Source organism: Mesoplodon bidens (assembly GCF_964165515.1).
Source record: "Mesoplodon bidens genome assembly, chromosome: 2".
NCBI classification, from domain to species: domain Eukaryota; kingdom Metazoa; phylum Chordata; class Mammalia; order Artiodactyla; family Ziphiidae; genus Mesoplodon; species Mesoplodon bidens.
Window position 1 is genome coordinate 141,393,586 of NC_138177.1, and position 22,164 is coordinate 141,415,749.

The 22,164-nt window shown below is 42.3% G+C and overlaps 1 protein-coding gene across 2 annotated transcripts; it reads right to left on the reverse strand.

Annotated features, from left to right (window-relative positions):
- Positions 1–2,188: 2,188 nt before the first annotated feature.
- On the reverse strand, positions 2,189–21,577 carry LRRC42 (leucine rich repeat containing 42). 2 transcript variants are annotated; one of them, XM_081226603.1, is made up of 9 exons: positions 21,453–21,549; positions 20,144–20,176; positions 15,109–15,595; positions 10,845–10,976; positions 9,323–9,441; positions 8,002–8,090; positions 7,716–7,829; positions 4,048–4,132; positions 2,189–2,685 (listed from the first exon to the last, which is right to left on the reverse strand). In XM_081226603.1, exons 3-9 carry the CDS (start codon positions 15,579–15,581, stop codon positions 2,411–2,413), a joined length of 1,287 nt encoding a protein of 428 aa, XP_081082729.1. In that variant the 5' UTR covers positions 15,582–15,595; positions 20,144–20,176; positions 21,453–21,549; the 3' UTR covers positions 2,189–2,410. The 2 variants fall into 2 exon arrangements, with proteins under 2 accessions (XP_081082729.1, XP_081082728.1); XM_081226602.1 differs by lacking the exon at positions 20,144–20,176 and having other exon boundaries at positions 21,453–21,577.
- Positions 21,578–22,164: the final 587 nt, after the last annotated feature.

Below are 22,164 nucleotides of genomic sequence, written 5' to 3' on the forward strand. Positions count from 1 at the left end.
TACCTCATCTATTTTTTTTTTTTTTTTTTTTTGGCGGTACGCGGGCCTCTCCCATTGCAGAGCACAGGCTCCGGACACGCAGGCTCAGCGGCCATGGCTCACGGGCCCAGCCGCTCTGCGGCATGTGGGATCTTCCCGGACCAGGGCACGAATCCGTGTCCCCTGCATCGGCAGGCGGACTCCCAACCACTGCACCACCAGGGAAGCCCTACCTCATCTGTTTTATACTAGTCATAATTTCTTGACCTTCATCATTTGTTTCAATCATTAAAACAAAGACTAGACTTTCATAACTCCATCTGAATGACTACAATGAATTGTTCGGATCAAACAAGAAATATTTGCTTAAAGGACTCACCAGCAGAGGAAAATGAGAACCTTGAAAGAAAAAAAGGATTAAAGAAAATGAAATCTTAGCTTCAGAAGTATTCTGTGTTTATAAAAGAGAAGTAATCGTAAGTTGCTTTGAAGGAAGATTTGCCCTCCAAAATGATCAGAACAGGTGGGATGTTTGAAGAGTAATCAGATGCCACTTTCTGACATAGCATTGCACCACAGCAACAAGGGGGTGGTGATAGTCGGGGGTGATCAAATTAGACTCAGGTTTGACTAACAATATATGCTAAGTTTGACAAGTAAGGCTGCCTGTACCAGGAATTTGGCAAGCTGTGCTCCTGTTCACCCAAATGACATTTTAAAGCTCAACCCTACTTCCACAACAAAAAACAATCTGCACTGAATCTGCTTTTTCATTGGATAAATTTCAAAAAATCAGAACTTCTGAGATGATCCTGGGCAACAGGCCACACTTACAGAGTAGCACCTTGACTAGCTCTGAATAGCAAATAGAACACATATCAGATCCAAGATCTTTTATTCAAATCCTGGTTAAACTCCAGAGCATTTCCAGATGTCAAATCTACCACAACGATGTTCTCAATTCCTCGAGGCATTCTCTCCCTTCCTTTTACTTGCCAGTAAGTCTTGCTTTAAGCTCACCTTTTATGGATGGAATACGGTCTAGAGCAGCACTGTTCAACAGAAATATAATGCAAATCACGAATGCAAGCCATGTAAATATTGTAGTAACCACATCAGAAAAAAAAAACAGATGAAATTAATATTTTAACCCCCAAATTACCATTTTAACATTTAATCAATACTTAAAAATGGAGATTTTTTCATTCATACTTTTGGACTCTGATATCTGATATCCAGTATGCATTTTACAGCACATCCCAATTTGGACTAGCCACATTTCATGTGTTCAGGGGCCACATGTGAGTAGGGGCCACGGTACTGGACAATGAAGGTCTAGAGCCTTGCCACTCCAAGTGTAGCCCACAAATTAGAAGCGCTCGCATCACCTGGAAACCTGTTAGAAGTGTTCAATGTTCAAGCCCAACTCCAGATGTACTGAATCAGAATCTACAGTTCAAAAAGATCCCCAGGGGGGGCTTCCCTGGTGGCGCTAGTGGTTGGGAGTCCGCCTGCCGATGCAGGGGACGTGGGTTCGTGCCCCAGTCCGGGAGGATCCCACATGCCGTGGAGTGGCTGGGCCGGTGAGCCATGGCCGCTGAGCCTGCGCGTCCGGAGCCTGCGCTCCACCACAGCAGTGAGAGGCCCGCGTACTGCCAAAAATAAAAAAATAAAAAGATCCCCAGGGGACTTCCCTGGGGGTACAGTGGTTAAGACTCCTCACTTCCAATGAAGGGGGCGTGGGTTTGATCCCTGGTTGGGGAACTAAGATCCCACATGCCACGCAGCGTGGTCAAAAAAAATCCCCAGGTGATCTACATGCACAATAAAGCTTGAGAAGCCCTGGTCTAAGGTGAGTCATTGGTCTCAGGTTCTTCATCTGATAAATGGAGGTGATAATCCTTACCTGGCAGAACTATTGTGAAGATTCTTGGTGGTTTACTTAATAGACCTAATATTTGAGATTTTAATGAATGGTAACTATTATTTAAGAAGGCCATGTAATAGAGTGGGCTTTACAGCTGGACAGAAATATAAATTCTAGTTCCTATAAGCTCCGGACCTTAAAAACTCACTTAACTTGAGGCTGGGCCATACTGGAGTAGTAACAAATGACGCTAAGCTGCCTCGTTAGTTCACATGGCCTTCGTCCCAAACGAAAGTGTTACTTCCTGTGGCTCCAGTCTATTTTTCACAAGGAGAACCTAAGGACAGCAAAAACGTTTATTTGAAAAAATTACTATGTATTGAAAATATACATTAGAAATTATTACATACTTCCATAGCATTCCCCTCCCCCACCACAAAAGTAGAAATATCCGCTTGCTATGCTAATGCCATAGGTAAATTCAAACAAAAAGGAAAACATCATCAGCCCCCTTTCCTCGTACATTAGAGTTGGAGGGAAAAAAGGTCAACTTATATCCGCCAATCAATAGGAATTTAACAAGTCCCAGTCTTCCACAGCAAGACACACATATTTCTGCTTTGAAGACTGTGAAGAGTTGCTCTGTTCCTTCTCTGGCTCCTCGAAAGCTCTCTTCTTGCTCTTCTTTGACTCCTGGCTTGAGAGGGCTTCGTGTTTCAACAGTGGTCCATGGCAATCTGGGGCTTTCTCTTTATAGAACTGGAGTTTCTCAGAAGAATTCATGTGGGCGTCTGCCAGGTGACACTTCACTGGGGCTTCTGTTCGAGCCCGCTTCCCATCTGTAAGGGTGACGGAAGGGCAATGAGCTTTCCTATGCCGCTGCTAACGGCTGCCTAAGTCCAGAAAGATGATCCAAGGGAAGTGACAAGAGGCCCAAACAGGGTGAGGTTTGGATTAATTTTATTCCCTTTTGAGTGCCCTGTAAAGTAACTTACAGCAAATGCACCAGCACAGGTTGAAGGTATGTACTCACACGAGAGTATCACAGATTTGGATTCAAATCTCAGATCTGCCACTTCCTGGATAAATGACCTTGAGCAAGTGACTTGTCTGAGATTCAGTTTTCTCATCTTTAGAGGGATATAAAACGTATTTCATAAGGGTGATGTGAAGATCAAGTAACATAAGGTGCTTAGCACAATGCTTGGCACAATAGTAAAAGCTTGAAAAACGTCAGCTATTATTACTCAAAATCTGGACTTGACTCTGTCTTCTAAAAACAGCCAAGTTTGCGGCACAACTCTAGTAAATGATACAACCTTATCCTATATTTTTTGGTTTGCCCTGAATTTTTCTTATTTTTCTACCTTTATTTTTCCTTCACTTCGATTTCATCCTTTAACTCCTTACAGAAGAAAGTATGGTAAAATACACATAACATAAATTTAGCATTTTAACCATTTTTAAGTGTATAGTTCTGTGGCATTAAGTACATTCACATTGTTGTGCAAACATCACCACCATCCATCTCCAGAACTTTTTCAGCTTGGCGAAACTAAAACGTGGTATCCGGAAACTAAAACTTGGTATCTATTAAACAGTAACTCCCTACCACTCCTCACCTCAGTCCCCAGCAACCACCATTCTACTTTGTTTCTATGAACTTGACCACTCTAGGAATCTCATAAGAAGACTCATACAACATTCGTCTTTTTGACTGGCTTATTTCACTTAGCAGATGTCTCTAAATTTCACCCATGTTATAGCTTGTGTTAAAATTTCCTTCCTCCTTAAGGCTGAATAATATTCCATTGTATGTAAATACTACATTTTGTTTATCCATTCATCTGTCAATGGACACTTGGGTTGCTTGTCCCTTTTGGCTACACTTTTAATTCCTTTTTAATGTTCTGTATCCATCTACTTTTGTACCACTGCAAATTTTTTCTGTAACAAGATGGGATGTCAATAAGCACATATGTACATGCATACATACATTTAATAAGTTATTTTCCTGGTGCTAGTACTCAAAGCTAAGTGTGAACTTACACTGTAAGCTGTGTTGACAGAATACAAGTCTCAGTGATCTAATTAAGTCAATACTATCATAATTAATTTTCCCACTGAGTGAAGATGAGCTAAGTGCTTTAAGGGCAAATAACCTAAGGGCAAAACACTCCAAAGCAAAGGGAATTTCTCACAGAAATGCTGAGCTGCTGTTCCAGGCTCCGAGGTTTCTCGTGGCTTCACAGCTTCCGAAGTCACACGCTCCCACTGCAGAACAATCTAAAACGTATTTGGAAAGATTTGAATCCAAACAAAATCTCAAGCTTTTAATCTCAAGCTTTCCTTGTTCCCCACCCCTCTCTTTCCATAAACACAAACCCCCATGGTAATCTTACTTCAGATGATGGTGATAAGAAAAAGAACCAAGTCAAGTCTGGATTTTCTGTTTTAAGGCATGAGTTGGTCAGAATACAAACATGCTGGATATACATATTTGAATGACTCAGAAAAAATCTACAAAGCTGACTCCCTATTTTCATCTCTATTCCAATCTAGAAATAAACTGCATATTCTTAAACTAAATACTAAAATTTAAAGCCTTAGTCATAATACTTTTCACACATTCCTAGACTCACTTTCATGCCTTAACTATACCAACTATAACTCACTCTTGTACGTGTGTGAAAGGACCATGTTTCCATATTCTCATGACACTTCATGATCAGTTTCCATTTTTTTAAACTGCTACAAATGTATTTTTATTACAAGCTACTATAAATTCTTTTGAAAATTTGGTTTAGTATAAACTACACATAAATAAAGTAAACAATTATTTCACATATAGCACAAGTAGCAAGAACTTTAAATTCAACACTTCTCATGGTATGCAATGAAATGATCATAAAAGAAAGTCAAGACAAACATTTTCAGGTCACAGAGGCAGCACAACACATAGTTTAAGAATATTGTTCCAGAGTTAGTTCCACCACTTACTAGCCAGGGGACCCTTGGCAAGTGATTTAATTTCTGTCTTTCAATTTCTTCATCTGTAAAATCGGGATTAATAATAGTACATAGCCCACTGGGTGGTTGTGAGGATTAAATGAGATAATATACATGAAGGGTTTAGCAGTGTCTGGAATATAGGAAGCACTCAATAAATCTTAGTTGTCAGCCCCTCTATGATACCTCCCTGAGCATGGAAAATGGGGACAGATCTAAAAGAATGCTAAGATGAACTGAATCTGGTGGCTCAGGGGACAATAAGGAAAACTGTGCTTCTACTAACAGAAATAAGAATGTCAATTAGGAAGAGCTGTTTGGGGATGGGGACGAAGAAGACAAGCCTGGTTCTGGACAAGCTGAATTTGAGGTGCCTGGCAGGGATTTATGGAGAATATTTAGGAACAGGTCTAACGTGTAAGAGAAGGTGATATCATTCCCGCAGGGATAGTAAAGGCTCTGAGAACAGTTCAGATCACCAGGAGAGTGGGTGGAGACAGAAGAGAAGAGGAGAAGAGGAAATGAGGAATCAGCAAGAGCTAAAGGGAGAAGCGAGAAAGTTAGGGGATACTGAGCAGGAAGGCCAGAGAGAAAAAGCATAAGGCATGCATGTTTATATCAGAACTGCAGAAAAGCCAAGGAAGGTGAAGAATGAGACCACATACCACCTTCAAGACGACACATGCAGCAGAGCCGTGGGGGCCAGAACTAGCTTACAAGGGAATAAGAACTGAGTAGGCAGTGAGGAGGTGGGAAGATAGGAAAAGAAAACAACTCACAACCTCAATGGGGGATGAAGAAAATGTTAGAATAGAAGTAACATGTTTATACACAGAAAGAAAATGGCCAACAGAGAGTGAGATTGAAGATGTAGTGGTGGGGCAGTAGAGGGAAATAATTATTAGTAAAATATCACAGAGTAAGCTGGAGATCTCAGGGAACAGAACTGAAAGAAAAAGAAGCCACTAAAGGGCTTATCACTGGAATAAAGAGGCATACCTGTTCCCTTAGATAGCAGGGAAGTGGGGTATGTTGCAGAATTGTAGAAATTTTGAGACAGAGGGAAGTAAAGGAACTCCTGTTAGATGGCCTCATTTTTCTGTGTCACCTGCTGAGAATCAGGCAGGAGGAGGATGGAGTCAGCCTGAAACAGTTTCAATAAGGATCAACAAAAGATAGATAAAGCACAGCTGCCAAGTCCTAGGGCCCAGCTGAGATTGCATGGTGCTTTCAGTCCAGGCTGTTAGGTATTTTACTTCATCCTTAGCTCTGCAAGAAAGGTCCTGGTTTCTGCATTTTACAGATAAATAAACAGAGACTCAAAAGTTGCCTTAAGTCGTATCCCTATTGGGTTGCTGGGCCAGGATCCCAAACTCAGGCCTCTGACCCTACAGCCTATGCTCTTTCCACCATGTCACCTGCTACCATAACCAAACTACATCAAGCCCTTGTAAGACCATCCCACACCTGCCCCAAGTCTACTGGATGTATCTAGGATTCTTCGAGCACTATAAACTTTGTCTGGCAATGAACTGTTGTAATTATTTCAGCATGCATTTTCACAAACTTCAAAGTTCTTCTGAAACACTGATTCACCAGCACCCCTTCTTGCTTACTTATAGGGAGGTGATGCTACAATCAAGTGGTTGGATAAGTCCACCACCATGCATTACTGCTTGGAGCCAAGGAGGGATCCAGATCAAAAAGTCTGGTGGGTCCTCTAGGCCTCCACCAATAAACTGGTTTAAAGTATCTGAAGGAGAAAGGCACCAGCCACAGGGAGGCTGGCATCTACTGGTACTCTACTACTTGGTTACCTTCTGACTCTCTACTTAAGTCTGTACTTTACCAACTTAAGGAAGACCATCAAAAAGACAAGAGAGCATCAAAGTTCAGCTAAGAAGCTGAAAATGGAAGGGCTCAGTCTGCTCAAACTAGCATGGTCTGATCTGGAAATATGGCCTCAATACATGTCACCAGTGTTTCTGACAGTACTCGGAGGATATCAGCTTCATTGAGTGGGACTAGGTGAACTTCCTTGAATGGTTCATCCAGGACATCTACCTTTCCAAACAGTCCTAGTTCTTTGTACATAAAATAAAATTTTTTTTTTTTTTTTTTTTTTTTTTTTTTTTTTTTTTTTTCTTTTTGTGGTATGCGGGCCTCTCACTGTTGTGGCCTCTCCCGTTGCGGAGCACAGGCTCCGGACGCGCAGGCCCAGCGGCCACGGCTCACGGGCCCAGCCGCTCCGCGGCATATGGGATCCTCCCAGACCGGGGCACGAACCCGTATCCCCTGCATCGGCAGGCGGACTCTCAACCACTGCGCCACCAGGGAGGCCCAAAATAAAATTTTTAAAACTTCAAAAAGAAAGAAAGAAAATGGGAGAGCTCAGGATAAAAAAAGATGTTTCTTCACTAAGGCTCTAAGAGTTAAGAAATTTGCCCCCCAAAAGAGAAAGAGTTAGATTTGAATTCTTATCAGTGTGACTTATTCTCTTTCCAGTATATACACACTGCTAAGAGAATCTGTCCTTGTGAAGTTGGGTCATACTGCTTTTTTGCATAGCAAGCAAGAATTCTTTTATTTTCTGAGTCATTTATAAGAAGGCGTTTTCTTCTAGGTCCCATATGGATGAAGCACAATCTAGGAACCAGAGCATGAGATTTAAGGACTGGCATCTAACACCTTTTCTTAAGTAACTGGGTTAGTTACAAGGCCATCAGTATCTCGGACTCGACTGAAGATGACAATTCAGCCAAGGAATACCAAGAGGATTAACATTTGTTCAAGTGTTGAATAAGACACTTGGAATTAAAATGAAGCCACATTAACTGTAGGGGAGAAAAATCTGCCTTACCTGGTCAGCCCAGCCCTCTGTCTTGCAGTTACTGTGATCAAATTCCTTCAAAGGCACTTTGGAGTGAACAAGACCTATGTGGGTCTGAAGCTTGTGTTTGACAGCTTTGACGTCCTAGTAAGGGAAAACCAGAACAATAATGCACACACATCTGGTTAACTCTTACTTGCTTTCAGTAGGAAATAAACACCATCACAGATACCAGTCCTTTCTAAATGCCAATTAGCAGAAGCAAAATATCAAATTGTAAGTTTGGAAAAGTAAGAGAAGGGAGTAGAAGTCTTACCTTGAGTCCCGTCCCAGAGATATCTAAGCAGTTTAGTTTTCTAAAAGAAAAGAGGTATCCAATTCCTGCATCTGTGATCTCAGGGTTACCTAAATGTCAAAACATAGATAGTATTCTGTTATAGTTGTAAGTATTGCTACAATGCCAACAATAAGCTCAGGAAAAAAGGCCACACAATGATAAAATAGAAAATACTGAGTGAACAAGCTTTTCAGAGTAAACTGAATATAGAAATCTTATCTTTCCTACTGTAATGCGAAGGAGCCACGCTAGATGATCCTTAAGATCCTTCACAGCTTTAACTTTCTAGGAGCTGGGGGTTAGCAGAAAAATTAATGAACCAGATAGTTGTTCCAAAGGGTTTAATTTGGAACCATATGAAAACAACATATGTAAACATGTTATTAGAATGGTATATTAGACTTTGTTCACAGCCATTTTACCTCCAAAGTAAAAGATTTATTTTAAAAAGATTTTCAAGGATACTGAGGCACAGAGACTCTTAATGTCTTACTAACCTGCATTTTTTTTTAATCCTTTCTTACATATCACCTTCTCATATCAGAGAGTACTGCATTTAGCACAGAGTCCTAAAGACCATGAGCACAGTGCCTGGCACATTGTAGACACTCAAAAAATATTTGTGAAATGAATAGACTTCCCTGGGAGGAAGGGAGGGCATTCATTATTATCTTCATTTCACACAAGCCAAAACCAAGGCTCAGAGAGGTTAAATAACTTGCACAAGGGCACACAGTAGCAAAGCAAGGAGTGTCCTCTGACCTCAAACCCCTGCTCCTTCTATTTTTTTGACACCATACGATCCTGCCACATATTTAATAAATGCTCAGTTAAATCATAAATGATCTTACCATCTTTCTACTACTGGAGTCAATAACTGGTTCATTCTGCGAAAGTTATCAAAACTGTGAATTTCATCCTGATTTTCACCAAGCAATTATTGATAAAAAATGACCTAGCTGACAGACACTATAGATCAGCAACTCAGAGAAAGTAAAAATGAGCCAAACGTCCTTCATATATGCTGTGAATATGATGAAAGGTTGCCCTGTCTGCAGAGAGTAAGTGGCATGGGTGAATCTGTAAGGGCTTTTACTACCTTACAGAGGTGGCACCATGCCAGGAATTTGGCCAGGAGTCAAGAGCCTCTGGCTTTAGGTCCTGCTCTGCCATTAACTTGTTGTGGCACCTAAGAAAGTCACCTCCCCTCAATTTTATCACCTCTCAAACAAAGAGGAAGAACTGATTTCTAAGTCCATTCTTCCAAAGTTAATCATCTATAACTTCTAATAAAACTTACAAGATAAATCTAATAATGTTAGATTTTCAAGGCCTCTTTTCATCACTCGAACCGGTGCCGTCATTTTCCGCACCCCGGCATCAGATAAACAATTATCCTTCAGGTGGAGTTGAGTTACACTAGAAAACAAAGTCCATAAGTAAATTACTTAAAGAGCATTTGAGAAAGTCTAGTCATGAGAACATACTTTCATAAATTTCATTCAAAAATATATCTTCTAACCTCTGCTATTTCACATATAATGCATTTAATAGAGTTAAAGATATTTTGGTGCTACTTCATTTGCTAAGTGAGGGTTAACTTACAGATCAAAGTGTCATGTAGTACTAGTCTCAGATGGCAGAGGGCACTAAAGGTATATGGTGGAATGAGGTAAACAGGGACTTCATTAAAGATATAAATACACTTGTTTATCACAAAAGCTGCATTCCTGACAAATGCTGTGTGAAAACCAAAACCACTCTAAATATACTGGGAAAGTCTGCTAAGAACTCCTATGAGAATTCTTTATGCAAAGCACCATTCTTTCATTCTAATTATTTTATAAATCCAATTTTCAGATTGGGTTTATAAGGTACAGACATAACCCAATCCATTCAGCTAACCTGTAACTGGTGTTATTAATGTGTTCCACTGTCCCACACTCAAGAAATCCGAACCTTTACTAACCTTGTACAAAAATACCTTTGTACAAGATGAACCGGTTTGCAGGGCAGAAATAGAGACACAGATGTAGAGAAAAAACATACGGACACTGAGGGGGGGAAAGTGGTGGGGGTGCAGGTGTGGTGCTGGTGCTGGGATGAATTGGGAGATGGCCATTGACATTATATACGCTAATATGTATAAAACAGATAACTAATAAGAACCTGTTGTATAAAAAATAAAATAAAATTCAAAAAAAAAAAAACCTTTGTACAGGGCAATAGGTAGGTGTCACTGTCCTAGGCAGGCCCCAAGAAACAGGTTAGACTCAGGTTTGTAGTACTGTTATCCTTCTGGGTGTTTATTAAACCACAAAGGAATCCATCTGGCCTTCTCTCTGCTGGCCATACTGAGATCAGTCGGACTATTTGTGAATGGTATGAACTGGATGATTTCTTTAAATTATGGTTCTTGAAAAGGATTTATTTGGCTGTCTTTTAATAGTTCACTTTTTAAATAATTTATAGTTCATTAGCAGTTAAAATAGAAAATGATAATGATTGTAGAAATTGTATAACTTCTCATCTCTTGCTAGAATAAACCAGGGCAAAATCATTTTTCAACACAGGTAGCGTCAAGTACTGTATGTTGAAATAAAGTTTATTTAGGTAAAGAACCTAGTGACTTACTTTCCTAAGAGTTGTCCAATCTATACTGCTTGTACCAAGTAAATGGAGATGGAATCGTTTTAGAAAAAATAATTAGCAAATAAACACAGGATTGGGAAGTAATCAACATTCTTCAAGATGATCCCATTGGATCATCCTTTAAAAAAAGAAACAAAACAATTCATCTACAAATGGTGGCAGGTCAATACCTAGACAGGGCCTCATTGGTGAGATGTTCTAGAAGTTCATGCTCATCTCCAAGCTTGCAACAGGATAGATCCAGGCAGGTCAGCTCCCGAAAAGACTTAATCTCCTCAAGTTTTTCTGAAATCACCAGATATCTGTGGGGCATGGAGAGCATTCAACAGCTTTTCTTTTCCTTCTTTTAAAACATCACCATTTGTGGCTTTGTGACACATCAACATTCCATCAGGACAAGGTACTATGTAATAAGCAGATTTTATTAATTACTATATAGGCACAGGTTGAATTTTTTAAGCTAAAAATCTTTTTACGTGATGGTGGAATAAAAACTTTAAGTAAATAAATAAAAACATGAGCAAAGGCAGGACACGAGAGAAAAAATCTGCTTTGTTAGAAGTCAGACAGGCCTTGGTGTCAGTGCTGGGATTTTATCAGAGAATTTCCAAACTTTAGAACACTCAAAATTTTAATCACTCATTCCTTTAAGGTTGCTTTTTGTCTAATGCTCAGTATCTAGTGCTTTGAAAACTGGAACAGGCCAAGAATTCTGGGTTCTAACCTGCACATCCCCAAGAACATATCAAGATATATTTGACAGTCAGGTTTTATCTTTTCTATTCAAACACAAGTTTGAGTAGCTGCCCACGTCACTGTGCCACTGTTATCCTGCTAACTTTACTCCAAAAGTATGTGCAGCATGACTATTATAAGAACTCACTCTAGGGCTTCCCTGGTGGTGCAGTGGTTGAGAGTCTGCCTGATGAGGCAGGGGACACGGGTTCGTGCCCCGGACCGGAAAGATCCCACATGCCGCGGAGCAGCTAGGCCCGTGAGCCGTGGCCGCTGAGCCTGCGCGTCCGGAGCCTGTGCCCCGCAACGGAAGAGGCCACAACAGTGAGAGGCCCGCGTACCACACAAAAAAAAAAAAGAACTCACTCTAAACTAGATGGTTATTAAGGCAAACCTGAGAGCATGAACACTTTAATTATACTGGGGCACCTTGCCAAACTGCTATCGGGAAGTATCAGGAGGCCTCTAGAGAGGAAAAGAAGATCAAAAAGACACTGCACAGCCCAGGCTATGGCCTCCACCCTGCTTTCTAGTTGTCCATCTATTTCATATGATGTCAGTGAGAAAAAATGAAAAGGGATTAGAAGTGATAGGAAACAGGAGAGGAGTCCAAGAGAACAGGGACATGCTTGTGGGCAAGAGCATGCCTTTCTCATCCACTTTTCTCATGGATGTCTAGAAGTTTCCACAGCGAAATGTTAAGCTAGGATCAGTGGGGTTATACTTAAAAGTGTTCACATTTCTCTACTGTTGCCAGAATCATAATTACCAAAAACAGCACGGAATAATCCAAGGACAAGAAGGGAGTCAGATCTCTTTTCTTCCTACTTCCAATCAGAATAAGATATACTGAAGCTGATAGCTGGCCTGACTGCTGGGTACAGATGGCCTGGGGCACTGATATCCCCTCTAAGCTGCCTGGTGACTGAGCTCAGCTGGGTACACAAATGAGCCTTATTTACTCAGACATATTTTAATTGCATTGTAAATAAAGCTGCTGTTTTCCATCTTCCAATCACAGAGTTGAAGTCGGTTAATGGGAATTTGGGGAATTACTGGCAATTACAGAAAGGAAAACACACATCCTTTGATCAGTTAACCAAAAGATATTTAGTAATTCTGAAACAAGGGTTATCTGAGAAGAACACAACAACATATAACATGATTAACAAACATTACAAAAATCAAGGCTGAGAAACGAACATGCAAAACCACAGACACTACTACATGCTTATCTAGGACGTAATTGAAGCTCTAGGGTCTCGCTCAAAATTAGTCTTACAACTTGCCCCTTAAAAAGTTCAGAAGAGTGTAGTGGAGAAGCAACAGAAACAGCACAGATATTTTAGTGTCAGACCTGTGTTTGGATTCTAGCAATGCCAATTACTTGTATGATTGTAAGAAACTTACTTAACCTCTGTGAGCTTCAATTTCTCCAGCTAGAAAATGGAGCTGATGATCACTTCCTTTAAGGACTATTAAGAAAATCAGAAAAAATGTTCCACAAGTAAACGGCATCTCATAGGTCCTCATTAAAGTAGCTATTATAATTACTTCGGTTACACAGGGTGATATTTTAAGGCAAATACTTGCCTCCCTGTGACCACCGGTGGGATTAAAAATCACAGGGAGGAGACAGTTTTGTAGGTTTGAAACCCAGTTGCAAAGACACTGGCTTCTCTTTTTGGCAGGCAGCTTTGTGACCCAACCCCACAAAGCAAGTGCCTGTACCTACACAATTATCTTATTTTTCAATTATTTTCTCAAGCTCTTTCCCCATGACCTGAACCCTTTCGTGCTGGTAAAACCTTTGCTGCTGCAGCTTCAGCTGAGAATTGTAAATGCAAACCCAAATCTCCTGCCTTCTTCCTATTTTCCTTTGGGGATTCAAAAGAAGGAAAGTTTTCGATCACAACTGAAAAATCTTACTCTTATATCTGAATAAGGCAGCATTGTCTTAGTTACTGTCTTATTTGTAATTGTTGCAATAAAATATGAGCCAAAAGATTGTTAAAAATGTTTCTTATATTTTTCTGATTATAAAAGTAATACACATTCCTTGGAGAAAAATATTAAGAAAATCTGGAAAACTATAAAGAAAATTAAAACCAATTTCAATCTCATTACCTAAATTACATTTCAGTGGGTTTCTCTTTTTCCCCCCCATATATGCAATACATGTAAAATTTTCTATTTTTTTTACAAACAAAATTGGGATCATACATATAATTTTAATTCTTATTTTTCATTTATTATATAATGAACATTTTACCATACCATTTTAAATGATCTTTGGATATTATCTTAAAAGTTATACACTATTTCATTATATGAATGTACCATAATTTACTTAATTAATTTCCTCTTGTTGGATATTCAGCTTTCAGATTTTCACTATTACAAATAGTACTAAAATGAATACCCTTATGTAAAGTATTTGTTCTCATATCTGATTATTACATTAGAAATTAGAACAGACTGACTCTTAATAAATGGAATTAATGGGTCAAATGATATGAATATTTTTAAAGCTTTTGATACATATTGCCAAGCTTCTTTCCAGAAATGCTACATTAATTTATGTGCTCATCAAATGTGAATGAAAGTGCTATTCTCATCCAATTTGACCACTGGAACAGTGTGCAGACATCACAAATGGATAAAAAGCATCTTCACTATTGTGAGAAATACTTAAGGTATAATGGTACGTGGAGGAAAAAACAGAATACAATTTATAGACAGAGTATATTCCCAAATGTATAAAGATATATATAATGGTATACTATACTGCTATCTTAAAAATCTACACATATTGATGGTCAATGATTTTCAAAATATGTGAAGAAAGCAAAGTGCATAGCAGTGTGAGCACTGTGCTGTCATTTGTGTAACAAAGGGGACAGCTATACATGCATGTATATGTACAGAATATCTCTGGAATTATGTAAAAGAAATTGATAACAGTAGTTGCCTCTGGGGAAGGGAAACAGGAGAGAGATGGGAGGGAGGCTTATGTTCCACGTTATACCTTTTTGTGTTTAAATTCTTTTCTGTGTGTTTTTTCAAATTTTTCTTTTTAATTAGTAGATGCCTTGAAAGTCATTTTACACGATGGTGGTATAAAAATTTTAAATAAATCAATAAAAGTATATGAGCAAAGGCAGGTCATAAGAGAAAACATCTGCTTTGTTAGAAAATAGACAGACCTTGGTTCTGGTGTTGGGACCTTTTTGAAAATTTCCAAACTTTAAGACACTTGCAATTTTAATCACTTATTCTTCTAAAGTTGCTTTTTATCTAATGCTCAATATCTAGTGGTCTGAAAACTGGAATAGAGACGGGAACTCTGGTTACTAATCTTCACATCCCCGAGAGCATACCAAGAGATATTTAGCAAATCACATTTTGTCTATTTTCTCTTTCTAGAAAAGTTGGTAGAGGAGTATTTACTACCTAATGGAGGAGCTGTGGCAATCAACTCATCCTTGTAAAGTGTTTTCAAAGTAAACCTAAGTGTTGTCTGGGAGGGTAAGGGAAGGGAGAAAGACAATGATTTTTCTCAAAATGGCCTACCACTTCGTGTATGGAAATTCTGAACTCAAGAGCTGTTTGATGGGGAAAGTGCCCAAGCCCACTAAGCCCCAGAGCTTGACAGAATTCACACACCCAATAAAATACTATCGTAATCAGAACACCCACCTGTTTCGCAAACACAAGGAGCAAAGCACCAGACTTCCATAGGCCTCTGTAAATTTCTGTAAAGCCCTCAGCCCTGCACCTGGCTCTGTGAATTTCTGTCTGGCTTCAGCAGCAGAGAACAGCTTTTCAGCAATCTGCTCAGGAAAGCCAATAAGGGAATCAATGTGATCAACATTGTCAGAGATGAAGCCCAGGACGAGGCTGAAGAGGGATTTGGCAGAGTACCGAAGATTCCCCTCCCGGGTGTATGTGAAGATGAAATGATCAGTCTTCTCTTTCTGTGCAGTATCATCTTCCCTGTTCATGCAAAGCTCCACCGAAAAGCCTTTGGGAAACAGTCTGAAAGGCCTTGGCTTCTGCAGGCTACTCCTGACACCATCCAAGGCCAGATTGACCATGTGCAGTTGCCCATTTTCTCGCACATAGACGGGCCCTGGGTCCAGGTGGTTTTCTGAGTTGAGGTAGTAAGACATTGCCTTGGTTGCAACTGTAAAAGCAAGGCACAAGGAAATCAAATCCAATTAAAATGCCATTTTGTAACGTGTAACTTCATCTTGCTGTGCCCAGAGCTTTATGAGCCTTCCAGGCAGGCCGTGTAGCTGCTCTGGGGAATCAAAGCTTACCAGGTGCCTGTGAACTCTGGCACTGGAGGTTACCTCTATTACCTCGACCTGGAATGCCCTTTCCTATGCTTCCCCTTTTCTTGTCTATCTGGTGAACTCTTATTCATCTTTCAAAAGGCAGCTCAAATCTCATTTCTAAAATTCACTCTAAGGGAGTTATCACAGAAGTGGTCAAAGAGTCACCTACAAGGAAAGTCATGGCAGCACAGCTGATATTAGCAAAACAACCGAAAATAACCTAAATGTTCAACAAGGGTGTCATTATATAAATGATGATACATCCACACCATGGAATGTTATGCAGCCATTAAAATGATAAAATTTTTTATTGATTTGCAAGTTATAAATTGTACACGTGGAATTTACTATTTGTTTTTTTTAAATTAATTTATTTTCATTTATTTATTTTTGGCTGCATTGGGTCTTCGTTGCAACGCGTGGCTTTCTCTAGTTGCAGCGAGCGGGGGCTACTCATCGTTGCGGTGAATGGGCTTTTCATTGCAGTGGCTTCTCTTGTTGAGGAGCATGAGCTCTAGGAGGCGAGCTTCAGTAGTTGTGGCACATGGGCTCAGTAGTTGTGGCTTGCAGGTTCTAGAGTGCAGGCTCAGTAACTGTGGCACACGGGCTCAGTTGCTCCAAGGCATGTGGGATCCTTCTGGACCAGGGCTCGAACCCGTGTCCCCTGCATTGGCAGGCAGATTCTTAACCACTGCGCCACCAGGGAAGTCCAACTATTTCTGTTTTTTAAAACATGTTTACACACAGAACAAAGGCTAGAAATGAATAACTCCCTTGCTACCTTGGCACCTTCCACACATTTCTTTATTGCACTTGGCTCACAGTTCTGCTACTGATTTATTTCTGGGCGTGTTCTGCTGATTTGAGCTCCCTGAGAGCAGGGATCATGTTTAATTCATCCACCCTAACAACATAGTGCTCTGGCATGTAATAGTCCCTGAGTAGATATTCATGGAACTAAAGTTTACTCCTTTGCTAAACCTTACACAGACCACAGCAACATGGTTTTTTGGATCCACAAATAAAGACCTCCACCACAAGAGCTAACTAAAAGCTATTAAGGTGTGATGCTTCTAAGGGCTAGAATAGCTTTTAGTTAGCTCTTGTGCCTTAACTTCTTCAGTTAGCTGGCACTTCCGAAGTAAGGCAACATATCAAAAACAGCAGGGTAAAAAAAAAAAAAAAAAAAACCAGCAGGGTATTTATGCAATCGTATGGGTGACATTTTGTGTCCAAGCGCTAACTGAAATAAACACTTGCTTTCCTGAGGAACCGTGAGGTTTCAAAATATTCGAGAAATTGCCACGTTAAATAAAATGAAAGTATATGATTATCATTGCTACAATTTTTAGGTAAAACTTAATATAATATAGGTCAAAAGCCGCTATTATCTCTAAAAGACTCTGACTGACTTTTAGAGTGAACAAACCCAGCTTCTTCTGCATCAATGCAGGACTAGGATGCAGCTCTGAAGCCACTTAAAAAGTGTCAACAGGGCTTCCCTGGTGGCGCAGTGGTTGAGAGTCTGCCTGCCGATTCAGGGGACAGGGGTTCGTGCCCCGGTCCGGGAGGATCCCACATGCCGCGGAGCGGCTGGGCCCGTGAACCATGGCCGCTGAGCCTGCGCGTCCGGAGCCTGTGCTCCGCAGCGGGAGAGGCCACAGCAGTGAGAGGCCCGCGTACCGCAAAAAAAAAAAAAAAAAGTGTCAACAATCAATCAAGTCAGTGATCAAAAATGCTGAGTCTCTGGAGATCAAACACTGATCCTGTTTGTGGGTATCAGTATGATCCATGTTTCTCCTGAGGATAATTATGTGTGTAAAAGCACATCAGAAAAGAGGGCCCTGCCACGCCCAAGAGCCTCACTCTTCCCTGCTCATCTCCTTACGCCCTACTCTCTGGCTAAGCCATACGACCCAGGTAAGGTGGCTGTGCTCTCTTGTCTCACTGGCCCTTGCACATCCTGTTCCCTTTGGCTGGAACATCCTTCTCTGCTTCCCTGACCTAGCTAACTCCTAGTTATCATTAACACTCAGCTCAACCACCATCCCTCTCCTGGGAAAACTTCCTAACCCCTGCACTAGTGCACACATCTCTCTGGTTTTCCCAGAGCGCCAATGTCTCTTTCTACATAGCACTTCGCACTGTGTACTGTCCGTTCACTTGCTCATGTTCCCAAAGCTGTGAGCTCTTTGAGTACACGGCACTTAACTTGATTCATCTCTCTTTTCTTTCCCAGGCCCATCGCAGAGCCTAGCTTGAATAAATCCTCAACAGATATTTGCTGAACCAAATGAAGAGGAAGGGTGAGACCTCAAAGGGACAGACTTAGTACTCTGAGCTGCAAGCCCTGCTGATACTGTTGCTAGGAGCCAGCTCCTCTACCAGGCAACAGCTGCAGACTCCTCCCCCACTCGCCAGACCCTTTTGCAGGTGGTAGAAGCAAAGAGGATGATGGGAGTATATTGCTACTGGTACTACCAGGGAGGGGAAAAAAAAATCTAAAAACCAGAAAAAAAAATTGGCTAGCTCTCATAACCCATACTCTCGCCAGTATTCAGTGCCTGCTGCTAAGGAGATACTTCACTTATTCTAAGCTTTTCTTCCAGGGGTAAGCACCTGGCCCCTTCAGTCTCACAGAGTTTAATCTTGATAAGGAGATAAAGCAGATCCCTTTCGGTCTTTATCTCTGGATTTGGACATTCAGAGTCCTACTCTACCTGTAGACCAGAAAGTAGATTATCAGGTATGGCCCCAAACAAGAATGACTTAATTTTAAAAGTAGAAAGACAAATTCCATGGAAGATAACATATTATAAGTAATCAGCACACTATAAACTTCCTGGCAACGAAATAGGGTCTGCCTATCTGTAGTACCCCTAACCATCACCTGCAATAGTGTCTTCCATAAACTTTGGAATAAAATGGACAAATGGATGAATGGATGAATCGATGACCACTTCCGGTGAAAATTAGAAAAACCTGATTCCATCCAGCAGAGGGCACAAGCAGCTTGGGACCAAAGTGAGGACACTTACCCAGGCTGCCCCAAATCCTGGCAGCTTCGGCTTCCATGGATCATTTTCAAAAACGGCAGAGTTCTGGCTATATTTTACTTTTAAATTACTCATCAAATGCTAGTTCTCTTTCTAAACGATGAAAAAAATCAAATATTTCCTGAAGAGTAAACCCATATCATCTGTCCAGAAACCCCAAGGGCTCTCTGTTCTTCAACTATGATACTTGAGGAACTGACCATGGTCAGGAAATCCTGGTGACCTTTGATTTCTACTACTAAATTTGTGCATCTTGCACTCTCACAATAAGGAGCTTCCTGAGAGTTTGTGAAGTACTATAAAATGATCTAAGAATTGAATTAATGTTTAAGCCTTTCAAGGTTAAGAACCATAAAGGTGAGAAAATTCTAAACAAAGCTTCTGTAACTTGACTTTGCTTGTGCCTGTCTATTATAAGGGAGCCCCTCGGGAGACAGGGCCTATTCTATACCATGGCACAAATACTACACGAACTGGAAAATTTAAGTAATTGGTATTGGTATGTGAGAGAATAACAATGTCCAGTGGAGATCTGTATTAGCTATACTTCATATTAGAGCGACAGAGTAACAGGGCATTCTGATAGCCTCTGAGCCTGTCTCCAGAGAGGCAGTTTTGTAACCCATAAAACCTCATAGAAAACTATTACAATAGTGCATGTTCTAGTATTTGGTCACCACAAATGAGCCAAAGTTACCATGAAGCATGTCATTTCATCAAATGAATAAGATGTAACCTTACTACATTAAAAACTCAGTTCTCTTCAGCCTCTCTGAATAAGAGGCAAGATAAAATAAATTGATAACTAAACTTGACAACTTTTTAGATCTTGAAGCCAGTTTGCCAAGCAAGACTCATGACTATCCAGTCAAGTGGACTGGAAGGACAGAGTCAGGGAAGCAGACAATTAAAATTGTGAGCTGAGTCTATGGTTATCTAATTTGAAAAGAAAGAGAAGAAAACGCCTAACTTTAGTAGGTAAAGTAAGTTAACAATTCCCCGGGAATATTAATCATAGTAAGACTATGATGATAACAATAGTGGGTGTGAGAGCTACCACTGAGTTGCCAAGCACTGTTAGGTCCTATATTAAATGATTCCTGTAATTCTCAACAATCCTATGAAGTCAGGGTCGCCATTTAACAGATGAAGGCGCTCAGAGACGTAAAGTAACTTACTTAAGAAACAGAACTAGTAAGTGGCAGAGCCAGAACTCAATCTCAAGGTTGTATCACTCCAAAGCTCAAGCTCTTGTCACTGCATGATGCCGTCTCTCAAGAATAAAAATATGACATCAGCCTTAAGGATAAAAAAATATTAAAAATTAATCTCACCCACCTGTTGGATCCCTCTGGTATTCACTGACTCAAGCTGGGGGGGAGCGGGTGAGAGAGGGAGGAGATAAAAAAAACAGTGGACAACTGAGAAAAGAGTTGGTGGGAACAGAGCCAGGACAGAGCTACACTGAGGCCTCCCCTCCTTCCTCTGCCAGGGCAGAAATTACCCAAATCCACACACCAGGAAAACACCTGTCAATCCATGGCCGTCATCCCAAGGCTGCAGACACCCTTGGTTTATTTGAAAATGCAGTATTCTGAAGAAAGTTTCTAACATAAAAACCTGAACAGAAACTAGTTCCAAACCACCAATAACCAACTAACAATTTCAAGTTTATTGTTCTGGGTCACCACCATTATCCAGTTTTCAACTCATTTCTGTTGTCCTATAACTTGCACTTTCCTACCTGCCTTCTCACCCATACCTAGCTCCTTACTTCCCTCTTAGAACAGGCCAATCTCTCCTACACCCTGACATTTCACAGCTTTTCTACCTGTCAACTCTAAGCTTCTCACACAAAATCCAATCTCCACACCCAAAATCCTAATCCTCCCCCTTCACCCACGCCCAGCTCCCCTGCCCCCACCTCTCAAGCCTCACGCCCTTCCAATCCTTCCATCCCTTCTGAAATGCGGCTCCCTGTCGCCCAGCTGCAAGCCCACCTCCACCTGGCTCTCCTTCCTTCCCCCCACACCATTCCACCCGCGCACTCTCTAACCCCCGTGCACTCTTCCTCTGTCCTTCACCATGTACTCTTCCCTTCCTCCCATTCTGAGATTCCCTCTCCCAGGACCCCAAACTCTCCATCTTTTTCCTTGTCTTCTGCCCTCAACCTTCAAAATCTCCTTCCTTCACGGCTCACTATGCCCAACTTCACAAACCACAGCCCCAACTTCTTCTCCATGCCCCCCAAACCCCACCCCTTCTCCTATTCCCATCCTAGATCCTTTCCTCCTTGCACTCCTCTAATCCCACTTTTCCCCCTCCTCAGTACTGCAATTCTCCCTCTCTCTCTAAATTCCCACGCATGTCCCTCCCCAAATCCACCCGAGCTAATCCTGCTCCCTTTTCCCACCCAGGCCCCGAACCCCAAGTCTCACACGCCCCCATACACTACTCCAGCACCCCAACTCCACCCTTAAACCCGTCTCTGACAACCCTAGACCCTCACACTTTTCACCCAACCACACCCCAGCCCCGTCCCTCTCGGTCTTCCCCTCCCCCATTCCACCCCTCCCTCAAACCTCACACCCGCCCCCACTCGCAGCCCCGGGCTCGGTGAGCGGCCCAGCCCGTGGCCGCCACCTACCTGTGCCCCTGCCTGGGGCAACCAGCGGCAGCTCCTCGCTGACGGCTCCCTCCTCCCGCGGCGCGGCTGAGGGGGAAAGCGGCTCCGCGCCCCCGGCACAAAGCTAGGGAGGGTGGGACAGAGAGTGTGCAGGAGAAGGGAGGGGGCTGGGGGCGACCTGCGCCTTGGGACCGCGGGGCCGGCGGGGGCGGGGGAAAGACTGGGCAGGGGAGGCGCGCTTGCGCGATACCCGGCATGAGGGGCGGGGTCGCGCTTGGAGGCGGGGCCGGACCCGGGGCTGGCGACCTGAGGGCCTAGGGCTCTGAGCAGGGAGAGGTGGGGACTGCGCGTGCGTGCTCGCGCGAGGGCGGGTCCCGTGGGTCTCAGAAGCCCCAGGGAGCCAGCTTAGCTGGGGGAGGGTAAGCAGCGCGTGCTCAGGCGCTTGCCTAGGGAAAGGCCCCTTGGGCGGGGCTGCAGAGCTCAGCCCGCGCAGTAAGGAAGAGCACGGGGGCGTGGTCTGGGGGCGGGGCCTGAGGGAGACTGGGCGCGTAGAGCCGGGAGTGCAGCTGTGCGCGACTGGGATCTCTGAGGAGGCTGGGCGGAAGGGGGGCGGAGCTGGGGACCGGCGAGCTGCGCAGGGTGGGGCGGGACGGGGCAGGGCCTGCGGGCGGGGTGGAGCGAAGAGCCGGGAGTAGGATTTGAGTGCCTGCGAACTGCGCGGAGGCCTGCGGGA

Coding starts and splice junctions, on each gene's coding strand:
- LRRC42 (XM_081226602.1), bottom strand. CDS start 15,581: ATGTCTTACTACCTCAACTCAGAAAACCACCTGGACCCAGGGCCCGTC. Junction 9,442..10,844: donor ACCAATGAGGCCCTGTCTAG/GTATTGACCTGC, acceptor TTTGTTTTCTAG/TGTAACTCAACTCCACCTGA. Junction 7,830..8,001: donor TCTCTGGGACGGGACTCAAG/GTAAGACTTCTA, acceptor TTCCCTTACTAG/GACGTCAAAGCTGTCAAACA.